The sequence below is a fragment of the Alosa sapidissima genome, chromosome 21 (genome assembly GCF_018492685.1).
Source record: "Alosa sapidissima isolate fAloSap1 chromosome 21, fAloSap1.pri, whole genome shotgun sequence".
Classification (NCBI taxonomy): Eukaryota; Metazoa; Chordata; class Actinopteri; order Clupeiformes; family Clupeidae; genus Alosa; species Alosa sapidissima.
The window spans coordinates 18,717,990-18,743,372 of NC_055977.1; the positions used below are offsets into that span (position 1 = coordinate 18,717,990).

The 25,383-nt window shown below is 41.8% G+C and overlaps 1 protein-coding gene across 9 annotated transcripts in view; it reads right to left on the reverse strand.

Annotated features, from left to right (window-relative positions):
* Window positions 1-1,549: 1,549 nt before the first annotated feature.
* The window catches only part of LOC121695709 (histone-lysine N-methyltransferase SETDB1-B-like), a 40,232-nt gene continuing 16,398 nt past the window's right edge, over window positions 1,550-25,383 (reverse strand). For 8 of the 9 annotated variants that reach the window (XM_042076779.1, XM_042076782.1, XM_042076783.1 and 5 more), the window contains 19 exons: window positions 24,482-24,669; window positions 19,943-19,989; window positions 18,825-19,848; window positions 18,329-18,511; window positions 16,020-16,139; window positions 15,491-15,689; window positions 15,301-15,374; window positions 15,010-15,200; window positions 13,125-13,218; window positions 8,192-8,534; window positions 7,498-7,714; window positions 4,618-4,976; window positions 4,232-4,348; window positions 3,969-4,138; window positions 3,557-3,757; window positions 3,253-3,450; window positions 2,588-2,817; window positions 2,214-2,302; window positions 1,550-1,756 (listed from right to left, as the gene is read on the reverse strand). In XM_042076779.1, coding sequence (XP_041932713.1) covers window positions 1,639-1,756; window positions 2,214-2,302; window positions 2,588-2,817; window positions 3,253-3,450; window positions 3,557-3,757; window positions 3,969-4,138; window positions 4,232-4,348; window positions 4,618-4,976; window positions 7,498-7,714; window positions 8,192-8,534; window positions 13,125-13,218; window positions 15,010-15,200; window positions 15,301-15,374; window positions 15,491-15,689; window positions 16,020-16,139; window positions 18,329-18,511; window positions 18,825-19,848; window positions 19,943-19,989; window positions 24,482-24,669 — 4,162 coding nt within the window. In that variant the 3' untranslated portion in view covers window positions 1,550-1,638. Of the gene's footprint in view, window positions 1,757-2,213; window positions 2,303-2,559; window positions 2,818-3,252; window positions 3,451-3,556; window positions 3,758-3,968; window positions 4,139-4,231; window positions 4,349-4,617; window positions 4,977-7,497; window positions 7,715-8,191; window positions 8,535-13,124; window positions 13,219-15,009; window positions 15,201-15,300; window positions 15,375-15,490; window positions 15,690-16,019; window positions 16,140-18,328; window positions 18,512-18,824; window positions 19,849-19,942; window positions 19,990-24,481; window positions 24,670-25,383 lie in introns of those variants that run through there. The other variant, XM_042076784.1, reaches the window with a different exon arrangement.

A 25,383-nucleotide genomic window follows, 5' to 3' on the forward strand; every position in this document is an offset into this window, starting at 1 on the left:
TGAGGTAATTTTCAGGTAGTTCTGAACATGGGGTCTCCCATCTGTTACAGAATGCATCTATACCTCCAGAAAATTATTTTACCAGAAAATTACAAAAATATCACACATCTCACTTATAGGGATATGTGCAGTGACTGATGTTTTACTTTTGGGTTATACTCCTGCCTCACCTGCACCTGTATAAAGGCTTGTGCACAGGGACAAGACTTGATCCCCATGTTCCTTGATATCATATGGCTCTACTTCAATTCTATCTGAGCATTCTTTGATAACCTTCTCTGATTAAAGTTCACCAGAAATAGTTGTTGCCCAGTATCAGTGGGAAAATGTCAGAACTGTATTCCCTAACAGTATGTTTACATGCACCCTAATAATCCAATCATTATCTGATTTCTGGGGTCATCAGATTATTTATTATTATATATTTATTATATTATTATAAGTGGTCATGTAATGCAATATGCTTTATTGGATAACAGCCATTATCGGATTATGAGAAATCAGATTAACACACCTAGATTTTCCCCCAATTGTTCGATTTCTTTGGTGCATGTATACCGTAGGCCTATTTCAGAATTAGTTAGTTCTTTTACATCTGTGCATTGGTACAAAGCCAAAATGTAGTCAAAACGCAAGCAGCAGCAGACAACAAACATGGCGTGCAGCAGCAATAAACCCACAAGCAAAAGACTTCTGGAGTGAAGAGGAAATCAATTGTAGGCCCTATGCTTAATAAGAAAACCCTTAATATACTCCATCTCGACAGTAGGCAATATAGAAATGGGAACACACTTCGAAAGGCGTCAGCAAAAATGCCCAGATGTTTTAAAAATAATAGGTAGTTTGAGTTTTAAGTCATGTACTTGGAAATAAATTCGACTAATGGACAAAATCATGTAAACCAGTTTTTTTTCCGATTATCACATTACTGAAGTGCATGTAAATGCGCCAGATCAGGTTTTTCCAGGGCAGTCGTGGCCTACTGGTCAGGGCTTTGGGCTTGTAACTGTAGGGTTGCCGGTTCGATCCCCGACCAGTAGGAACGGCTGAGGGCAAGGCACCTAACCCCTCACTGCTCCCCGAGCACCACTGTAGTAAGGCAGCTCACTGCTCCAAGTTAGTGTGTGCTTCACCTCACTGTGTGTTCACTATTTCAAAGATGGGATAAATTCAACCAAATTCCTTGTATACGCAAGATTATTGCCAGTTATGGTCATGTAAACGGGCTGACTGCCAAGCAACATTGATCAAAAAGTTGCATTGGGTAGCCGATCATCTGAGACTGCATGACATTTACATCCAGAATTTGCTTGATAACTCAATCAGTCTTCCCTCAGTTGCTGTGGATATTGTTGTGCATTCCATTCATGTGTGATGTTTATTATGCTGCTACTTGCATTTGCAGCTCAGTCATTTTTTGAAACATTTTTAATGAACAAAAAAGCAAAACAAACTCCATACCACCCCCCCCCCCTCCCCCTCCCCCCCCATCTCTAACCATAATATGAATATAATATGACCATATTATGTAAAGACACATAGACCCCTCTTAAGTTATTTTTCATTTTATTTTAAAAAACATAAATAGAAGTCGTACAACAAGGGATTATTTATAAAATCACATTAACAGAAAACCTTCTACAGCAGGCGTCCTGTACATCGTTGGGAGCCACAGTTACACAGAAGGACTTTCCCCTCCACACTCCCCACCTCATAATTATAGTCCCATGTTAGCTCTGTTCCAGCTTTGACACGCCTGAAGGAGAGCAAGAGAGGACAAAAGTAAGGAACAATTAAAAAAGAGAAAAAATCATTTAAAAAAAAAACTCTTTAAAAAAAGAAAAGTTTGTTCCAGCTCAAAAAAAAAACAAAAAACATTTATTCATGGACACCATCGTGTAACACTATTTCAAGGGTTTGCAAGGCACATCTAAGTGTGATATACACTGCAATTAATCCTTGAAATGTAAAACAGTGAAGCAAAATGTGTGATACAATACACTCTATGTACAATCTCCTGCTTGCTGAAAAGTGGCTGCTCAAACTGGACCTAAACTGATTCTGAAGCTTTTTGTTAAGATTTCTAAAAAGTACAAAAAAGAAGAACGCGCAAGATTTCTGATAAGACCTAGGCCACGTCACACCTCTACCATTATGGAGTGAAAATGAAGACTCAATATTCTCATTTTTCCATTGACTCACTGTTTACTCACTTTTTGGTGAAGAAAGCAACCCAAGGGAAGCGGAGGTCATGAGTGTCCACAAACACATTCTGGACGAACAGGTTAGGATCACAGCTATGCTGAAAGACAAGTTGTTAGGTAAAAATTAAAAAAATTAAATCAGAAAAAAAAAAACAAGTTTAGGAAAATAAGATTTTTCTTTCTCATAACAACAGTACCTTGAAAAACTGAGAACTATGTGAAAATTGAGTTTTCCTTTAATGGTTAACCCTTAAGGGCGTTGGTTATGCATATGAACATCAAAAGCACTAAATCTTGTAATCTTGTTTCCCCATCTTGCCCAAGGGGCTTGAAATGGAGAGAATGAGAACTTCACCTGGCCAGGAGAGGATGCTATTGCTTACATTGAGGTAGCGCCCAAGGTTGCCCTGCTGGAGTGCATCAATTATATAACAGTTCTCCTCCCCATCAAAGAGCCTCCGGGTAGCATTTTGAGAGGGCGAGTCCTTCTGGCCACTTGGTTTGGTTGTTTCACCACCAGGCTTCACCTTGCGATGGGTGGACTTGACTGCAAAACCAGGTCGGGAACCATGGGAACCATGGGACCCTTTGGGACTCCTCATTTCCACAGAGACTGCCACCCGAAAAGAAACAATGAAGTGTCACAGACAAGAAAAACGAGTAGTACCCTAGTCATACAGCACAACTCAGAAGTTTTCAAGTTTTCCACTTTTTGTTATGTTTCAGACTCGTTTTTTCATATTCCATTGGGTCCTTAGTTACCTCTCTGACCAAGGCCCTTCGTTACGGATTACACAGTTTGGCTGAGCGATCTAGGAAGACTGTTGGTTGTTCTTTTCCATTTGAGAATGATGGAGGCTACCGTGCTCTTGGGCACTTTCAATTTAGCAGAAATGTTCTTGTGTCCTTCCCCAGATCTGTGTCTTGACACAATCCTGTCTCGCAGCTATTTTAAGATGTAAACCATTTTTTTTGTCCTTTTCCAAATTAGTTAAAAAAACAAAGCAATATTTGATTACAGAATGTAGTGATAGTGACTGTTCCTCACCCTTCAGTATCTTGGCATTTCGACGGGTTATATAGTTTCTTCGTATGGTTATGTCATCTTCTAGGTCATCAGCCACAAAACTGTCATCAGAACCGCTATGGTTCTCACTTGAGACGTCTTCGTCGTCATCATCATAATCTTCATCGTCATCAGTGTCAGAATCATCATCATCATCACTGTCCATAACTACCTGCATATCTGAGGACACAAAGCCAAACGCCAGAGAAGCCAAATTAATAAGTAGAAAAAGAAAAACAGCTTCCTAGATTTTATACTGCATGGGGCATATAGCATAGTTTGTTACCTGCAGTGCTGTTACTTGCTGCATTAGACTGGGATTTCCTGGTATTCTCTTTGCTGGCATCCTCGCCATCTGAACAGTACGCGCTGCTCTCGTAGCCCTCCTTCATCTTCTCCACACCCTCTATGTAATCCAGGTTAGCAAAGTACTCATCGCCAGACACCTTACCTTCAGCGTTAGCCAGTTCATCAGTCACTATTTTACCTGGACAAGACAGAAGCAGAAAACAGGTCATGTGTATTGTGATGACCATGCCATGCGCACTAGATGGTGCTTGGAGGTGAAAGGTGGATGTGTTACCTTGTAATGCATCCTAAGGCTGCAGAAAAATCACACTTGTGAGCTAGTGTCAACAAAGCAGTGCGGTAGCGGCTAAAGGTGAGGTGTGAGGCTTTAATCTGCTCACTGCCCTTACCTGCAAAGGTGCAAACGAAGGTGCCTTTGCCCACGTCGTCCAGGCAACGGATGCCCCAACCTTTGTGCTGTGTCTTAAACAACTCCAGCCGGAGCTGGGGGCCGTGCTGTACCACCCGGTTGCAGCACATCCGCGGGTCGCAGCGGCACAGCGGGTTACACTCATGCACCCTTAACACAAGCAGAACATCTGAAGATGAAGCCATGGGAAAGCAGAGGATGGGAATCGTGAATTAGACACAGACACCAAGACAGAACACTTACCCTGTAACCAGAGGTGCAAGTAGCCTCTTGTGAGCATAGCCAGCATTTACATCCACAGGCCCTCCGGGGCACAGCGCTGTGGCCTCAATTGTAAGCTGGTGACACGAGCACTTCGACCTGCATCACACACACAGAACAGACAGCTAATGTAGCGGACCAGCTAGGTATAATAAACTCATGCATAATATGTACACTGTCTGTACTGCCTATATTGTATTGTATATTATCCATGTTGTATTTTGTCTATATATTGTCTGTGCGACTTGATTTACACCATTGGCTGGAACCAAATTATTTGTGTGTAGTAACTCATATTGCCAAATAATTATGATTCTGTTCTGATGTTTTAAGCCACGATCTGTGTCTGAAAACAAACACCAACACACCTATCCAAGCAGCCATCAGTGCAGTCACAGCCAACCAGGAAGTCTGTCTGGGTATTTATGTACACCCCCTTGCCTGGTTTCCTTTTGGCAATGTACTCGATAAGTTCAGGCCTAGAAGAATCTATCAGATTGATGCAGGGGATGGGCACCGTCTCGCTTCCCTTGGAGATGTCCGGGAGAGAGTAGAACACCTCCGGCTGCCTCGGTGGCAGGGCACGTTTGACCAACACGAAGGGGTCCAGAGAGAACATGTCCAGCAACAGGAAGTCGCAGCGCGTCTGGAACAGGAAGTCCTGCACCTGTTTCATGGTGCTGAGGCTCCGTCCACACGGTGAGCGGTAAAACACGTGGAACGACACCTGCATCACATAAAGGATTTTTTCTAAGCAACATGACAGATACTCTCTACATGTAGAGTAGTCAAGGATTAACCAGAGGTGGAAAGTAACGAAATACATTTACTCACGTTACTGTATCGAGTAGTTTTTCTGTGTATTTTGTATTTTTTAAGTAGTTTATAAAATCGGTATTTTAAATTTTACTTGATTACATTTTGAGTGAAGTATTGTACTTCGCTATATCAAAAATCCCATCCGTTACTTGAGTAAAAAAAAAAGACTTACGAAAACAGAAAAGGGAGAGAAAAAAAAATCGCGCCCTAAACCACTAGCCTAGTGATAATGATCAGCATGTAGCCTACAACAGGACATGAATCAAGCTGGCGCCATGCAGTCTTTCTGAAAGTGTTGGAGACTGGATCACGAAATGAATCAGATTAGCCTAACCTATGAAAGTGTATTTTCCGCTATTCCAATCGGTTGTCTCAGTTCGTTTTAGCACTGATTGCGGAGATATTTAAGCAAACACCATGGGATTTCGTGTTTTGACGTTTAGACTACCTTATGAATCGTGCAGGCGGACTACACCATTTAGCTCTTTAGCAAGGGAGAGTGAGAGTGACCTTACACAGTTTTCACTATGTTTTGTATACAAAATCCAGTCAGTCAAACTTTAAATTTCGTCTGACATTCATTTTGACATTTAATTTGGATGTTAAAATATTCAGGTAAAATAAATATATGGTGGAAATAAGTATTGAACGCTTATTTTTTTCCCCAGTAATTAGCATAAACTTCCAGTGAGTCTATTCGAAATTTTCACCACCCATTGTTCTAAACAGATTCCAGGGGTCCCTCTTGTGAATCCCGATCTTTAGTTACTTCCAGAACTATTTAATTGAATTGGCTGCTTTCAAGTCTTTCTGGAGCTTTCTCCGAGTGGTCCTTGGCTCTTGGAATTGACTATCCTTCTGACTCCCTGGTCAGAAATATTACGAGGAGATCCTGTGCATGGCCGGTTGATGATGCAGTGATGTTTCTTCCACTTGCAGATAATGGCTCCCATGCTGATACCAGTTTCATTGATATGTTTTGCAACACTAAGGTTGCAAAGGTCTTGGGAGAGCTTTTTGCTTTTATCCATCATGAAATGTTTCTTGTGTGACACCTTGGTAATGAAAAGCCTTTTTATAGCCCATCAATATGTAGGCTACTAACCAAGCTTATATTAATTTGCAAAGATAGAAAGGATAACTACTCTATACAGATTCCAGCTCGTTCCTTCCCTTTCCTTGCCTTAGTGCTTTTTCTTAGCGTGTTTAATACTTTTCCCCTGTGTTATTCCACTTCATTACATGACTCTACGTATGGAGTTGTTTGGATTTTTTATGTGTGGATTACCCGAGTTATTACTAATGCCTGGTGAAAATGTTGTGCCCCCTGTATTTCTACTATTCACAGGCCCTCTCCTCCATTGGGGCTCTATACTTCCCACTTTCCCCCCCCAGTACGACGCCCTTTAATCTGCTGAACCTTCTGCTCGTTTCCAAATATAAAAAAAACTCTCTGCAACTCAATATTGGCCTGCCTGCCTCAGCTGCCTGTGAGGGGCTTTTCAGTTGTGCTGGATTACTGTTCACTGCAAAGCGACCCAAGGATGAGTGCAACTAACTTTGAAAATCAACTACTGCTCAAACTTAAAGGAGAACTTTTCACATAGATCTCTATTTCTCAACGTCCTTTTCAGGCAAGTACCTCCACTCGGCGGCCATATTGCAACACTTTTTGGGCACTTATCGTGCATCTATTTCAGCAGAAATGCGTGTGCGTAAGGCTTCACGACACCAATCTTGCTCCAGCAGCGAGATCACAACAGATGATTGGCACGATGTCTTCACAGCACACCAAATGATTGGCTCAATGTATTTTACAACACACCACATGATTCGCTCAATGTATTCACATGTCGACATTTTGCCACGGAAGGGTTGTGATGTGTTGACATATGATGTGTAGACAACTGCCATATTGGTGTTACAAACTAACCCCAAGCATTACTATGGAGGATTTTTTGAGTGCTGTATCTCCTCATTAGAAAGTCTTTGGTAAAACTGGTTGTTCTGGTTGTTCTGGTTCCCTCCCCCCCACCCCCCCCCCCCCCCAAAAAAAAAAAAAGTAACTAAGTAACTTTACTTAAAGTACATTTTAAATGAACTACTTTTTACTTGAGTACATTTTCAGATCGGTATTTTAACTTGTACTTGAGTAATATTTCATCAAGGTATTGGTACTTTTACTTGAGTACAATATTTTCGTACTTTTTCCACCTCTGGGATTAACCATGTAGGACATAACTGCATGACAAAAAAATCCCCACACAACCCACAACTTGTTCCAGTTTTCAGTATTCAAGCAGTATTTGTATACTACAAGATGACAAAAAATGTTGTGTTATAACATAATAATAACACAAAACTAAATCTCTAAACAATGTAATACTAATTTACAAGGGTTCGGCTACGATTTTAATGACTGCACTTACATTACCGTCGATACGACGGCGCCCTGTGATCCTGAGGAAGCCATGAAGACGAGGGATCTCGAGGGGGTTGCGTCCAATATGAGGATTTGGTTGTGAAGGGCGGAGGGCATCCAAACACGCTGGGCAGCATCGGTGGGGATTGTACATCAGACGAGACAGGGAGACAACGATGGGGGAGTCCACTTCAGAGGAGGGTAGTGGCCGTTTTACCCCCCGGCTGTCAAAGCCATGAACACAAAGGAAATAGGGATTAGGCATTTCTGCAGAACCTTCCACAATGAAAGCATAGCTACACCCAGATAAATAAATAGTACCATTCTTCTTAATTCTTAACTCCCAGAAAATACAGAAACATTATTGGAATACAATACAATGTGGAGCTAGTTTGTGTTTCAAATGGTCAGATACGTACTGGTCTGGTCTAGTCTGATGGAATCTGCACATATACATTGCAAAAACAAATTGATCACACTGTAGAAAATGTTCTCTGCGATCACCAATAAAGAATGTCAGCTGTGTGTATAACTACAGTATGTATCACTTTTGGTCATTTTAGACTACACTACAAAGCCAGTTGTTACGTCCGAAACAGCTAGGGACATACAGTAACCGTCATCTCAAGACACTATACTGACATAGTGAAGATTTTATGAATACCATGAGGAGACACAAGAGACAATGACTATGCTCTTACTGAGGAAGAAGCACAGCAGCTGTAGATGGAGGAGAAGGTGAGGCCTCTGAAGCAGGCCTTGATACTCTTTTCTGTGAAGATCTGAGCGAGATGATGTCTGATCGTGAAATTTTCTTCAAGACAACTTTTGGCTGCATGTTGTTTGGTGGCTGCATTTTGCTTGGTGGCACATCATGGACAGTTGCTGTTGTCCTTTTCACCACAACTGTGCTATTCTGGTGAGAACTAACAGTTTTTGAGGTAGTAACGGTGGTGGCAGTGGTAGTAGCTGAGACCACAGCAGTTGACGTAGTTTGAGGCTTATAAATAGGAGGTCTTCCAGCAGATTTTGTCCCTTCTGATGCTGTATGAGAGAAAAAGGTCAACACTCACTAAAATCTGACCTAATTATGCTGTAAGCAAAGAACTCGTTACCACATAAACACAAGATTAAAAAAAAATCAAGGAAGTATAGCTCCATATGAGGTGTTGCATGACTTCAAGTGACAGCATTATTTGAGTTTGAGTATGACCTCTGGAGTAGGATAATGCCCACCAGGAGTTGATATAAGTATATATGTGCTTGCTTGGGCGATTTAGACTTATATAGACAATATTTTATGATTTTCTTTGGCAATAATGATATAAATGACATGAAAATAGTACTATTCACCGCAGTTGTCTTGAGAGTCATGCAAACACAAAAAAGTGAAAAATGATCCTGACCATCAGTGATGAACTCTACTTCCTCGTGTACAGTTTAAACTCCTCATTCAGTCAAGCTCTTTCTCACTTTACATGTGAGCTGCCCATCTTGTAACACATATAAACATAGTGAGGATAGGAGCAGGCATCACTCAATGCATATTTTTCTAAACTATTAGAGTGCTGGCCTGAATAATTAGAACACGTAAAGTAGGAGAGGCCACACTATGCATAAATACTTTTATTACATTACATTATTACATCAACGGTGGGCAAACTGCGGCCCGCGGGCTGGATCTGGCCCGCCAAGCACTTTAATCCAGCCGAGCATTTAATTTGGTCATCAGGCTGCTCGCTATTTTTTTTTCCCCGCGAGAGACGACGTTGGTTAGCTTTACTGCAAACTGCTATTCACTCTTTTCTTAGAGAACTTTTACAATGTCAAAACATCAAGTTCAAGAGATGATAGCCCTACTCTTTGTTATCTCCATTGCAGCAGTTATGCTACTCCATTTAATTGGGAATGCGTCTGAGCGCTCACGAGAGGGAGACAGAGTGGCAGGTTCCACCTGGCTTGTCATTGTTGGGGGCCAAGCAGCGAAGCTGCGAAGGCACCCATTGAGTTACTAGCTTTTCCTATTATTATTATTATTATTACACTTCCGCCATTGGAGTCTATGGCAGCCCATAGAACGCCTGGCTAAAAAGTGCAGATTTTTGGCAGAAAGTTTCGGGACACTCCACTGACCACTCACACTCATTTACGGACCTCTAAACCCAGCCATCTAGCGCCACCAACAGGTCAAAATCTGGCCGAAAATTGAACCGCTGGGTCTAAAGTTATGAAATTCGGCACACCGATTCAGCACTGTCCCATGATCACTTTCACCAATTTACAGAACTCTATGCCCAACACTCTAGCACCACCAATGGGTCAAACCTGGATTGCATTCACGCATGTGACCATTGAACGGTGCGTCCGATTTTCACATATCAGGCATGAAAAGTTTCAGCGGTCACAAATTTCATCCGATTTTACGGAACTTGGCGGAGATGATCTTCTGCCCGAGCCGCACAAACGATACTTGCCAGATTTTTCAATTTCATTTTTGTTTGCCCGTGACAGCCAATCAAATATGGCGATTAAGCCGCCAAACAGGAAGTGGACTAACATCTCCGTGACGCTTCGAGTTAACATAACAAAACTCGATACCATTAGTCAGGACACTGTCCCAATCACTCACAGCAATTTTTATGCATATACATAGAACACTCTAGCGCCACCACCAGTTAAATGCTGGACATGCGTTCATGTATCCTGGAAACCAGACTCTCTGACTTCGCAGAGAGTCTGGCCTAGATCCATTTCCGGGTGGGAGGGCACAGTTTGAGGTTTAAAATCATTGGAGTTCCTTTGAACCAATCACTAACAACCGGCGTTTCGTCATACAGAGAAGTTTCTCTGCAGCACGCCCATAACAAGCACGGGTGCATCTTATCAGCAAACAATCACACGTTTCATCTGCGTAACTCTCGCCAAAATGCATCATATAGTGTTTTGTGAATGTACCCAAGTCAAACTTTCATAATGCATAAGTACGTCCAAAGCGCCACTTTTAAGCTTGTATGCGTTGTCGTTTTCGGGTGAAATTACCTTTTGAATGGGATTCCTATAGGGCTACTACTTTTTTGATACAATCGCGTCAAAATCGCTATTTTTCAAATACTGTGAAGGCTCGACACAACATGAAACTTTGATCGAAGTATCATCAGTGTCTCTACACATGAACTCGAGCATTGAGAACATTGTTGGTGTACACAGAGTTTACTAAAAGAGAGGTTTTGAATAACTCACTTGTTTTTTCTGCTCGCTGCCATCTTGCAAGGAGTGAGTTGTCCAAAATCTTTCTTTTTAGTAAACTATGTGTACACGAATAATGTTCTTAATGCTCGAGTTCATATGTAGAGACACTGATGATGCTTCGATCAAAGTTTCAAGTTATGTCGAGCCTTCTTAGTGTTTGAAAAATAGTGATTTTGACGCGACCATGTAGCCTACTAAACTAGAGTTTGACTCGAGTACGTTCGTAGCCGATTTCAAGTGACAAAATCTATGACTAAAGTTTAGCTGACGATAGAACATTCTACTCCACTTCGTTCGTGACACTCCTGTTAATAGGCTAAACTATTATTCACATTTGCTCAAAGATTTCATAAATATAAGCCCTTTTCGCTCCCTACGTATAAGTAAGTATATAAGTATATATACTCTTTTGATCCCGTGAGGGAAATTTGGTCTCTGCATTTATCCCAATCCTTGAATTAGTGAAACAGACACAGCACACAGTGTACACACAGTGAGGTGAAGCACACACTAATCCCGGCACAGTGAGCTGCCTGCATCAACAGCGGCACTCGGGGAGCAGTGAGGGGTTAGGTGCCTTGCTCAAGGGCACTTCAGCCGTGCCTACTGGTCGGGGTTCGAACCGGCAACCCTCCGGTTACAGGTCCGAAGTGCTAACCAGTAGGCCACGGCTGCCCCCCACATTGATGTATTCCAAGCGATCTGCTTCAGGGGCGGGGACATAGCTAAACACCATGCCTGAGTAGGTAATCGATCTCAGGGACGCCCTCTGTTCGCTGGTTGGTCGGCTGCCCAACTGCCGAAGTAAACGAGCGTGAATCAACCTATTCCAGACGGAGTACTGTAGGGAAAAGAAATCGACCGGAAGTACGTAGACAGGCCAAGGCCAGGGATCCTTGACTCTTTTGTCTGATTTTCACAATTGAGGTAGTGTCTGAATCGTTGGACCATACAGAGTTCATTGACTCCTATCCCGTCACTTTCTGCCATATTGGACCTCCGCCATATTGAATTTTGCAGATTCAATCTCAGCAACGCTTCGATGTATGAAGTCTAAACTTAATACAGAGACAAAGTAGCTGATTGTGAGGACATGCAAGGAAAGTGGTCTCATTTTGCCTCTAGGGGTGCTGTAACAGACAAATTGAGCTCACATCTCAGCAACTTTGGTGTATGAAGTCCAGGGACATGGTAGCTGATTGTGAGAATGCACAAGGACATTGGTGTAATTTTCGTCTCTAGGGGCACTATAACAAAGTAAATGAGCTTATTTCTTAGCCATTCTTTATCCAATTGCAATCAAACTTACTGTGAGTGCTTGCTCATGCCATGGCAACGCCATTCCTGCTATAGCGCACTGCTTGGCCCCCACATTGCTGCTTGCAGCTATATTTAATAATTGAGATCTCCTTATAAGAAACTTTTAAAAGGAAATCATGAAGGCAACAGTAGTTCCCACTACTGACCATTTATAAACTGTGAGAGGGCACAGCCATAGGTACAGCACTAGCCACAGCAGAGCGGGCAGAAGATCATTGAGAACTAAACGTGAATTGTTCTTAAAAGCGACAGTGCACAATTTATACATTAAACAGCATCAAATTAGCAGTATTTTTTAAGCAATTCCTAGCCTAGAAATCTAGACGCACCCTAGCAGCGGCAAATTAATTTGCTCAGCCTGTACGTCTAGTATCAAACCATAGGGATTTCTATTGGCTGACGCCGTGGACCTCATCCAATCACAGCGCTCTATTTTGTTAGAGAGTCTTAAGGCGGGCTTAACAGGATAACGACAGTCCTGCGACGGTGAACAACAAGGAATGGCGAACGAAGAGCGGAAGTTGGAATCGGCGTTGGCGTCAACTTTAGAGAAGTTGGACTTGTGCTTTTCTTTGAAAGTTGAGCAACACAATGAAGTCATTCCTTTCGAAGAAGGATGTATTTACCGTTTTGCCGACCGGATACGGATATGGTCGTAGCGCTGGCCTATTGCATGCCTAGGCAGTTTGAAAGACAATTCTCTGCCCGCCCCTTGGATTAAGCGAGGTGAATGGTTCGATGCCAGACTATACATTTCAATGATATAGGATGGCCCGCCAGGCTAAGCAATTCCTATTTTAAAACAAAATTACTTTTGATACTTTTTTTTGTTGTGTGCGTGTGTTGTTGAGGTTGGGGTGGTAGTGGGGGTGCGGCCCGCCGGCCAATTTCAGTTTGCCCACACACCCCTGACCTAGATGATTAATATCACGATGCAATAAATTCTTATCATGGGGAGGGATTCTACCTGTACATTGCTAACAATACGGTATGGCCCATCCCTAGTTCTGAGGGGCAGTTGAAGAGAGAAGGTGAGGGCTGTGCATTGTTGGTAGCATTGCTCACCTTTTTGCTTTTCTTCATCCGTGCGTTTCCTGATTCTGTAAACATAGATCAATCGCTCAGAGCCTTTGTAGAGCCACTCGCAGTGTTGATCATCCTAAAAGGGAAAACACACATAAATTCTACACATCACAAGGGTGCGGTTTGGAACCAGTCTTACAGTTGTTAACCCTTCACGTGGACTTCCAAGCTTTCCAACAAAAGAAAGGGTGCAGACAAAATTAAAAACACCCACAGAAAAACAAGAAGCTGAAGATTTGATTGCTGCACTGATATAACCATTATATCATTCCCTATATGCTCTTCACAGAAAGTAAAAGAACCTGCATTCACGAAATAAAACATGGTCGTACTTATGAAAAGTAGTGTCAATGTTTCACTTTGCCTTCTCAAATAAGCAAATCAAATCTTGAGCTGATACCCCCTCCACTAAGTTTCAAATCTACACTGATCTCATACATGGCCTCTAGAATCCAATTGACAGAGATCGGTCATAAGCCCTTTCAGACATACGTGTAAGACCGGAGGTTCGGCAGATGTTAGACGGTGGAGCCGTATATCTGAACAACATAAACGGTCATATGGAAGTCCACTTAGCCGGTTGTTCTACTGCTCCCCCCCCCCAGTATTTCCTCCGGACATTATGTAAATGTGTTGTGTCTGAACGAAGCGTAGAACATGCGGTTAAAATTTACACCTAGTGAGAGGGCCTGTCGGTGACGGTTCTTTCGTGCGTCCATGTGGTTAAATCTGACTTAAATGCCAGTGTTATGATGGAGTGGCATAGTGCTGTCCAGAAAATCTCCGACCTGGAAAGATACAGACATCACGGAGCTACTGTCCATGAGGGCAGACAGCATTGTGATAGAACAAATGAAGGGAACGGCAAGAGACACGTTGATGTAGCCTACAACTGCATCGCAAGGCCAAAGGAATTCAAAAGACCAAATCATCATAAGCAGAAGGCACTGAAAAGGCAGTAGCCTACAGCGACGTCGTTGACGACAATAACAGGAGTATTTAATAAATTGTTAGCCAACACGGTCAGTTTTCTGTTCATTGATAGCCTTCTCATGACCTCACTGCTGAGCTCACTGATATTTGTTGAGCATAAATATGCCTAGAGAAAATGAAAACGAAGAAAACCCAACTTTGTTCCAAGCTCCTTACGTAAATGCAATTGATACATGGAGAGAGGATGCTTTTGGAAAAATAAACCATGAAAAAACAAACCACTTCACTGTTATGTTAGTATTTTGTTTGTTGCTTAAAAACGTTGTATATGATGGCCTTGAAGTCTTGAGTTAGCCTACTGAATTGGCTGGTACCATAAAGTTTGTGCATGCTCTCTCCAACGCAAACCAGATTTGGGGTTCCATAGCCAAGTAATTCTGCTACATAACGTTGAAAACAGATAAATGTGTTTATTTGAAGCACACCTACAAATACTGTAGGTCAATTTCAAGTGCGCATTTACTTGACTACTTCAAGTATTAGCCTACGCACAATCGATTTTTCTTCTTTAGCCTACATAATGCATACACTTTGTAAACAAACAGCAGCTGTGACAGCGGCCGCATATATTCTGAGTCATATCTCGCCTCTTGTGAACTCTACAAGCCCCCACCCCTCACTCGAAAACCACACGGAGATTCTGTAATGTGTGTGTATGTCGTTCACACATAAGTCCGTATAAGGTCAGTATAAGGTCCGCAGGTTAGCATCATATCTGAATCATCCGAAGTGTAGGACCTCCGTTTGACAAACCTCCGCATATACTCCGGAGGTTATATCTGGAAGCCCTAAAAGTGATGGAGAACTCTGTTCACCCTATGAACAGACAATGAACAACACAGACACAGACAGACACACACACACAGACACACACCTTAAAGGTGATTTTCACCAGGCTACAATCGACCTCGATGATGGTTGCCTCCTGCCACTTTCCCTCGCGCCGGACCTGCAGCTCTTCCCCCTCCCGCAGCACCAGGATGGTGGGGACGTGGCTCTGCTGCAGGAACTCTTGTACTACGTGCCTCACCTCTGGATCTTCTATGTCCTCCCACACATTGTCCACTGCAATGGCAATGTCAGTTTATTTACCGGTATATAGAACTTCTATACGCAACAGCGATTAACCAGTCACTGCAGGGACAATCACATGTAAATCACTTACATGGTTTGTAGATGAGGTGCATATCCGGGAGGGTTACGTAACCAACATTACCGTCATCATAGAATACCAGGAACCTGTAAGAAGTGACATACAGACAAAAAAGAACTCTAATGAAGAATTGCTCAAAAAGGTTGGGCTCAATCTTGATAGGTTTGGATTTTCTTGGAAAGTGCATGTCTGATTTCACTACCTCATGCGATTCTTGCGGTCAGGAAGCTCTATTACAACAGCAGACATGACCCAGGACTGATTCCCCTCGCGGTAGCGGGCTGCCACACGGGCGCCGACTTTGAGCTGGGCCAACATCGGTGGAGTATGAAATGCCACATGATGCCCCGACAGCAACATCTTCTTCTGTTCAAAGCTTACTTTGTATTTGAGACCACCATCTAATATAAGAGGGGAAAAAAACAGTACGGGCTTAAAGCACTTCAGGGAGGAAGAGTACATCAATTCCAAATGCAGTAAAATGTGCATACAGCCTCCCCAAGCACACCAGTAATTATAATGCTAATATAGTTCAACTTAATATGGTATTTTATAAACTAAATATGCCATTTTGAACAAATAACACCACAGGCAGCTAAGAAGAGCCAAGACAGATGGGCATCATGCAGAGTAGGACTGGGAAACCCACATCTAACGACTTGACTTCCAAGAGCAACACATGATCAAACTGTGTCCAGTATGTGTGTTTTATTTGTGGCAGGTGCTCCTACCTGTGGTCCTGATCTCTGCGAGAGTGCCCTCCTTCCAGGTCTTCGTCCTCTGCCTGCCCATCACCTTCATGTCCACCTTTAGCTCCTTCACCGGCTGCTGTAGCGCATTCTTGGCTGATGCTACAGACAGAGCGACAGAGATATGGAATGAACAGACTATTTCATCTTGTTCTCTGATGTTAACATAGAAGGTATGCAACTTTGGTTTGAGAGATAGTTGAGAAACAAGTAGTTAAAAGGGCAATACATAGCAAGAAGTGCATGGCAACAACAAGAAAAATATACAAAAATAAAATAATAATAATAAAAAAAAAAAATAGATAAAAGTAAGTAAGTAAAAGCAACATTTGCACATGATCCTTTAGGGGCTCCATTGAAAAAGTTCAATAAAGCCAGATCCATTCAGGTGCTGGAGCAATGGCTGCCCACTGCTGTGTGTGTGTGTGTGTGTGTGTGTGTGTGTGTGTGTGTGTGTGTGTGTGTGTGTGCGCGCATGTGTGCGTGTGCTCACTGCTCCTATTGTGTGTGTGCTCATTAACCGCAAACAAGTCAAATGCATATATCTATATCTACAGTTGAAATCAGAAGTTTACCCTGCACATACACGTGCTAAAGTTGACCAAAAAGAGGAATAAAAAAAAATAATCTTTTGGAAATTTAAATAAAATAGGCCCACATCATCACATACCCGTCACCATATCTCACGATTGGCATGGGGTAATTCCATAAGATAATTTCTCAATGAAATAAAACCATGCCAATCTCTAGATATGGTGAATGGTGTGTGATGATGTGGGGCTATTTTAATTCCAAAGTCCAAGGGAAATTTATCAGGATGCATAGTATCCTGGATCCATGAAATAACTGGCCTTTAAACATAAAAATCTGCCTGCCTCTATGGCAGTGTTTCTCAAAGTGTGGTCCGCAAGCTATCCCAAGTTGTCCGCGAGCAGACATGATAAAATATAATATAGATGAGTTGTTTGCAATATTGTATGTATGTACATCCAAACAGTTCTACAACACTGCCTATGTAAGCTATGTATGTATGTATAATTACGGCCCCTGTTTTTCTTTAGGGAGAACATATTTCTTTCTCTCTCTCTCTCTCTCTCTCTCTCTCTCTCTGAGCACAGTTCAAAGTTAACATGACAAGTATTTGCTGATTTTAAAGCTGTAAGACTTCAGCTCTGTTAGAGACAAACTCTGTAAATTATATATATTTAGCAAATGTGATACATTAAAAAAACATATTTAGTCATCATTTTAAGAGCAAAAACTTAAACAGAGTTGACACTCTCATTAATGGCTATTGAACACAGTTGACAGATTTTGTGACTTAGCTCCACATCCTAACCTCAAACTAGTTACCACATGATATGTATAAAACCAGATTTTTCATGGATTTTAATCATATTATTGTTTTTTAGTTTCACTCCAATAATCCAATAACAGAGTTGACAAATAATTAATCTACTGTTGGTGTATCCTCAACATTTTGTTCAAATTAATGAGAGAAACTTAACATCTCACTGCCTTTCCAAAGTTTCCTGTCAGAGGAATTGACATCCCTCTGTGTAGGCGTCTATTTCATATTCAAAGTCTGTGTGGATTTTAAGCGGTTTTATAACAGAGTTGACAAGAACTTTGAGACGGACAAAAATGTTTGTGTTTTTTTGTTTTTTAAACTTAAATCTTGCATAATACAGAAAATATACTTTGTATATAACTGATGTTATAACAGTTAGTAAATTAATCTCCAAAAAATAGATCATTAGACTTGATAACATCACTTTTAGTCAAGTTGAAAGCATGAATCTGTGGTCGGAGACAGTCAATAATATGGGATGTAGAAGTCATTTAGTTAATATTTTGTGGATAAATTGGGTCTAAAATAAATATAAAGCATTGTTATTGGTGAAAGGTTGTTTTATTAGCATAATTGTTCAAAATTGATTCCAAAAAGATTTATTTTTTGATAATCTTTATCATGGAGATGTGAAATGTACCCCCAATTATAGAATGACCCATATATACATAAACACATATATACACTGGCCACTAATGCACCATTTACATTTTTGTCATTGGACGTAGACCGATATGGTTTTATCAGATCAATATGCAATATGGGTCCTGTCATAATAACCATTTTTGTCGGACAATATATTTTCCCAGAAATAACCGAGATAAACAATTGTATTGTAATCATGTTATGCAACTGATGTATGTTAAAATATTGTAACAGCAAAACGCTATACTGGGACAGAGGGCTGGGAATTTTACAGACTGGCAACGGGAGGTCTTACGTCTTGCCCATGTCAGGGTGACCGGTCTTGGTGGGTTTCCCTGTTGGTTGGTCTGTGGAGCGGAGTTCTGCAGGGGCTGCTGCTGTTGCTTGGTAGGTGCAGTGGACTGAGAGTTGGACTTCTGAGATTTTGACACAGTGTTGCTCGTCTTGGTGGCTTCATCCTCTGAAGAATCTTCACAGTCTATAAAAGATATGCATTAATAAAGTTTATACCTTAATACTAGCCTGTTATTCTGAAGCTGCAACATCATAATTGCATATTCATGCATATTAAATATTAACAAAAGTATGTCATATAAGCAGGATATAAAATGCAATCTGTTTGATGACTTGTATAGGTTGCCATATCAGTTCAAATGCTGCCTACAACAAAAGGCATTCTATAACTTGCTGACTCATATCTGACATAAATCCGTCAGAATAGTACAAACAGGTGGCTACTGGGAGAAAGGGCACAGAATTCTTCAGAAAAGAAAAAAAAAAAGAGGCCATACCGCTTCCCCAAACATCTCTAACAGTTTTTGGTGTGTAGGTTGATCTTTTCTGTTTGCTCTGTTGAGTTGAATTAGGAGAGTTCTGTTGTTGGTTTGCGGGTGTAGAAGAGCTGGACATCAGAGATTTGGACGCTGTGTTGCCTGTGTTGGCAGCTTCCCTGGTCGAGCTGGGTGGTTTTCCAGCTGCACTGGTGTTGGGGGAGGATGTGTGTGTCCTGCTGATGCTAGAATTCCGGGTTTCATTGGGAGCTAGAGTGTTACTCGGAGTGTTCACTTTTGGATTTGTGGAAACAGGGGAGGCTGACTGGGATCCGGTAGTGGCGCTAACAGTTTTGGGCGTTTTACCGGCTGTGAGATTTTTCGGATCAGATTTCGACTTTGAAACTTTTTCAGCGGTTGAGGCAAGCACCTGCTGTTTTGTAGCACCTGGTCCATGCTTTTCACTGGACATTCCAGATTCCGAATTTTCAGAGGTAGACTTGTTGGGTTTCGTGACGCTAGGCTTGGCGGTTACCTGGGTGAAGCTTCTTATGGACGTCTGTTTTCTGGCTGTATTTTTTAAGCGAGTTTTGCTAGATGTTTTAGGTGCAGAGTTCTCTGTCGCAGGGGTAGGACTGGATGTCGGCGTTTTGTGATTGCTGCTGGGTGTTGAAGATTTACTGGTCTTACTGGGACTATGATTGGTAGCATTCGACTTGGGCTTTTGAGGACCATCTGACCTGGACCGGACAAAGTCTTTCAACTTGGATGTAATGAAGCTGGCATTAGCCTCCATTTTGGTTTTGGCAGATGGGCTGCCATGAGTGGAGGCTGGCAGAGGCGAGGTGGGGCTCTCATGCACCGCTGAGGGCACAGGGGTGCTTTGAGCCAAGGCAGGGGCTTGCGGACTTAGCCCTCGGTGTGCGCATGCCATCAACGTGTGTGTTGGGGTTAGGTTGGCACTGTTCATAGACTGTTTGCTAAGCTGTGGCTCATTCTTAACAGACCAGAAGGACTCCAGCATTGCCTCTGCACCATTTTCCAGCTACAGTTATGGATGGAGACAGTGGTATGTTAGCCGTTGAAAAACAGAACCTGGTTAAATGTGTGAGTATGTATGCAGTTAAATGTTTACTTACCATGCTCTGTTCCATTTTCACAGCAGCTGGACTTGTGTCAGATTCATCTGAATGCAAAGAGAACAGGTAACCACGGATGAGTGATAGTGCTTTCCATTCATTGACTAGAATGTGGCACAAGGATCGGCGAGTACACCTTTGCCCAGATGGAAAGAGTGTGTTAACTCAGAGGGCACCAGCTTCTCCTCTTTTTCTCTCTCTATATAGGTTTTCAGCTATTAATCTTTTTGTCCTCTTGCCATCTGTCTTTATCCATGCAATTTCTACATTTGCCTTTTCCCTCTCCCTCTCACTGTTCCTAAAAACATAGGATAGGACAGGCAGAGACCACAGCCTCTCATCACAGGCCTGAAGTGGTCGATAGACTTGAATCATAGTTTTTAAATAGGATGGCGCATTGGCGGTCCTATAGGCTAGTGGAGGATTTATCTAGCTGCTAGATTATCTAGGATCTAACAGCTACAGCAAGCCAATGAAGAGAGATGAGAAAATGAGAAAGGGCTACAATTTAACACTTCACAACACACTGACTATATATCATAAATAGGTCATTTATGCACACGCAATACAGGAAATCTACATGTTAGGACAAAAACTAATTGCAGGTGGCTACAATAATAATGGCTAATGGCACTTATTATGACTGCTGCGCAGCAAAGCGGCGGTCATATAGGTTTAGTCAGATTTTTTTTTTTTCGCATGTCCAAAATTCAGTCAAGGATTCCCGGGACACTGTAAGACCGGGGTACACGAAACTTGGTGGGCATGTAACCCCACATGGATAGCATGGAACCATCGTTTTTCGTTTTGATCTGTAGCCCCACCGCTGGACTGGACCCCCCGAAAGGAGGGTAGGGCAGACACAGTTTTCTGTGAATATCTCGAGAACCGTAGGGTTTAGGAGGACCATTTTTTTTTTTGTATGTTGATCTCAAAGGGCCATGTCAACCCATTCCATAACCACTCATTTCATGTATAGCGCCACCTAGTTAAACACAAAAAAGTAAAAATGAGGTGTTGTAATCGCAGGTATCTGTGACCTAACATAGTCAAAACTGCACAAAATTGGAAGTGTAGGATCATTATGACACCCTCTGAATGCACGCCAAGTTTCGTGGAATTCCGTTCATGGGGGGCCACACAATAAATTAATTTATGTTACTATACACCAACTGGCCTGTAGGTGGCCGGAGACAGTTTTCTGTGAATTTCTCGAGAACCGTAGGGCCTAGGAGGTCCACCTTTTTTTTGTATGTTGGTCTTAAGGGGGCATGTCAACCTATCCCATTACCACTTATTTCATGTATAGCGCCACCTAGTTAAAATTTAAAAAGCAAAACATTAGGTGTTTTCATCACAATATCTCTGGCTGACATGGTCAAAACTGCACGAAATTGAAAGTGTAGGATCATTATGACACCCTCCGAATGCATGCCAAGTTTCGTGGACTTTTGTTCATGGGGGGCCTTACAATAAAATAATTTATGTGTACATTTAGTGACCGTACACCAACAAGGTTTCCCGGGACACTGAAAGACCGGGGAACACGAAACTTGGTGGGTATGTAACCCCACATGGATAGCATGGAACCATCATTTTTCGTTTTGATCTGTAGCCCCCCCGCTGGACTGGACCCCCCGAAAGGAGGGTAGGGCAGACACAGTTTTCTGTGAATATCTTGAGAACCGTATGATGACTAATTTTTTGCATATGTTTGCCTCCAGGGGTCATGTAAACCCATTCCATATGCACACATGTGCATAAACAGATACACACGCACACACATACATTCACAGTAATCCTACGTATGACACATACTCACACAGTAGACATATATGCATGCACATGCACACACACAGGCACATAAACAGGCAAACACACAAGCACATGCACGCACACACACCCACCCACCCACACACACATAAACATAAACATGTACACGCACACATGCACACAATTCAAGAATTTCTCAATTATGAACAGGCAAGATGGGGGTGGGGTTGTATAAAATGTATTTTACATGTGAAATCTATGAACTAATCATGTTTTGGTACTTGTTGTCTAGCAGATACCAGTGAGAATTGAGTGTGCATAATGCAATTCAGTGAGACAGTTAGAATTATATATGCCTTTCAGCGTGACTTATTTTTGTGAAAAACATGTGCTGGACTGGGCGGCGGTCATATTTTGTCATCTAGTTTAAATAACAACTCTGTAAGAAAAAATAGAAAAGATTTTCTCTTCTTCGGACTGATACAGCAAAGTGGTTTATCCCAGTGTAAAATGGTAGAAAGGTTCACAAAAGTTCACAAAGGTTCAACCTATGCCTGCCCTCGGCATATTCTCAGGAGTTCTCTCTCCTTCATCCTGTCTGGGTCAACTACTTCGTCCTATCTGCGTGAACTACTAAAAGTTACCAACTCAAGTCATTATATGCGGGTCTCAATGCAAATTAATCTGGCTTCTACACAGATAGGCTTTTGTCCTATGTATATGATAATTGAGTTAACCTCACACCTTTGGCTGGGATGGTTTTCGATTGGCTTACCCCCAAAAACCATTCTATGATCATTGGTGTTTCACACCTCACCTGAGGGGTATTCCAGAAAGGAGGTTTAACAAACACTGAGATAAAACTTAACCTCTGGTTTGTCTGAATCTGTGGCGACTAAACCCGAGCAGTCGGTTCCAAAACACCGGTTACCAGTTAGTTCAATCAACCCTGTGTTAGATAACCTAGAGTTGTGCGCGTTCACGGCGAACTTATAAAGGCATCATCTATTGAGAGTCGAAACCATGAGTGAAACCGGCAAAAGGAATTGAGCACCGTATTTTTTAGAGGCGGAGTAGTCGAGGCTTACGAGGAGGAGAGAACTGTAATAACAAAAAAAGAGCAATACTTAAGCGCCTGCGTCCGAGACCTTGCTTGGCAGAGAATAGCCTAACTGACCGTGTAAATGTGTATGTTTAAGATAGCCTATTTAATGTCAAAAGAACAATTAAATAATTCACTGGACATCACGTATTGTATTGACTGCTTTGAATGATGCTTTCTTAAACTAGCCTAGTTGTCACAGATTGAGTGGGCCATAGAATTCTTTGAGAATCCCAAATGTAATTTTCTATTTAACGCAGGTCCTGCAGCTGTGGGCCAAGTTAAACTTTTGCGCTCCATCATCGGAAGGGTGAATGTCGGAAGGCATGGGTAGCCTATTGGACACATTTCGGTGCACATTTGGAAAATTTAATAAGTGATGCTGACCTGCCAGTTGGTGAAACTACACTTTAATGATCCTCGTGGGTTTGTGTCCAGGAAAACGAATGAAGTTGCGCAGGAACTGCTTTAGCGCAAGGCAAACTTTACGCACCGACCGACAGCTTGCCGATATGCTCTGCGTCTCCAACACTACAAAAACTCCCAGTCGGAGAGCGTGTGTAGCCTATTAAAAAAAATATTTTATCCAAAATGCCATCAGCATTCTTAACCAAACTTAGTGACAATATGCATACCCGGCTGAGCTGTACAGCTATATTTAAACTTATTTATTAATTTTCTATAGGCTGTTTCCCATTTTTTGTACTGTACTCGTTTTAATTAGCCTAGATCTTCAATGTGTCTGAGATGTTGTTTGTCCATCTGTCTGGTGAGCCAAACACAAATGTCCATATGGTGTAGGCTAGCTAGCCTACATTAAAGATTTATTTTATTCTATTCTAATCCACCATGCGTAATGTAGGGATGGAGAATGCTTTTCAAGTAGCCTATATTTAGGATTCAGCTGAAAAACTCTAGCGCTCTTGGAAAAACTCGTTTGGAAAAGAATGGATAGGCTATCATGTGATGTCGTGGTCTTATCGCCCTCTCACGGTGAATTGCACGGATGAATATTACATGATTTTGTGCTTCTTTGTCAATCGGACCTTCGTCAAAATGAAACGCCATTGCGTGACAAGTGTAAAAATAGCGGCCTGATTGAACATGCACTAAAATAACCGAACATAATCTGAACAAAACTTACCCCCTACCAGGTTAAGTTCAGAGCCTATGTAACCATAGTTACTTACATAGCCTGATCATTTTTGAGCTTTCTGGAACTGAAATCCCAGGTTTACCGCTGACTCTGGGTTAACATACCCAGTTAAGCCAGTAAACCTGCTTTCTGGAATACCCCCCTGGCGGCAAACTGTCTGGCCTGCCATCAGAACATCAGAACTTTATCTTGGTTGGAGAAATGATACTCATACAATTCGGCAGGATTCATTTAAACAACTCTCAGCAGTAAATAGTGTGAATCGTGACAACAAAATAGATGACAGAGTATAGGAAATCACAATGTCGCACAGCACTAAATACATCTGGTTGAATTAGTGGGCAAGATAGTCTTTGGCTTTGCTTTTCCAATCTATTCAGTTGAATGCAGGACACACCAGACTGCACATTGCCTGTTATTTTAAAGACTATTGAATGTGAAGGTGCAGATTAACCCTTGAATTCTACAAAAGTATTAAAATGACTGTGAAACAAAAAAAATATTTTACCACAATCCAGGAAGTTTTCATCGTCATGATTCTCCTCATCACCATCACCCATATCAGCATCCGCTATCTGTATGACAGGGGTCTGTTCCCTATGGCCTGAATCTTCATTCTCAGAATCTGAGTCTCGGTACTCAATAGCCATCTTTTTGTAGAAGCCCTTCCACACCGCCTCACACTCCAGCACAGACCTGTAAGTAGAACACAAATGAGCTGCTATATTCATTGTTCTAAATTGCTATCAAAACAAACTGATATGGGAGACACCATTTCTCATATAGTCTACCAGCCAGCACTCACATTTTCTCTCCCATATTTTCAAGGAAACTCGTGCAATTTAAACGACTCAAACTATTTTATGAGTAGGCTAGCCGTTTTACACAGATCCAGTTTTGTTTGTTTTTCTGACGTCCCACGCCAAGTTGCCAGACTGCGTATGAAATCTACAGTCACATTACTCACATAATCCACAATCGTTTTACAGTTTCAAACCATCTATTTCCACAACCTGGAAAGCAAAAACTCAATGGAGGCTAATGAACATGCACCCAGAGTGTAGCACAGCACTGTAGCCATCTTGCAGCTCTAGCTGCAGTAACTCGAGCTAGGTTTGTTTGTTTGTTTGTTTAATTTAAGGCCATTTCAGCAACTAAGGCTATTTAATGACCAGAGCATTGTGTGTTATAGAAACTTAAATATGTTTTTTAAAATCTCTGCTAGTAAGATATTCTAAAACCCTTAAATGGTGGGACCTTACCAAAAACATCAGCTATAGAATTTTGATGATAAAATTGTTACTCAAAGCTAGGTAGAACAGATAGATTTTTTTTCTTTTTCATACCGACAGTACTCGGTGACCACAAGAAATAGAGTTATATGTGAAAAAAAAAAAAAAAAATCACTGG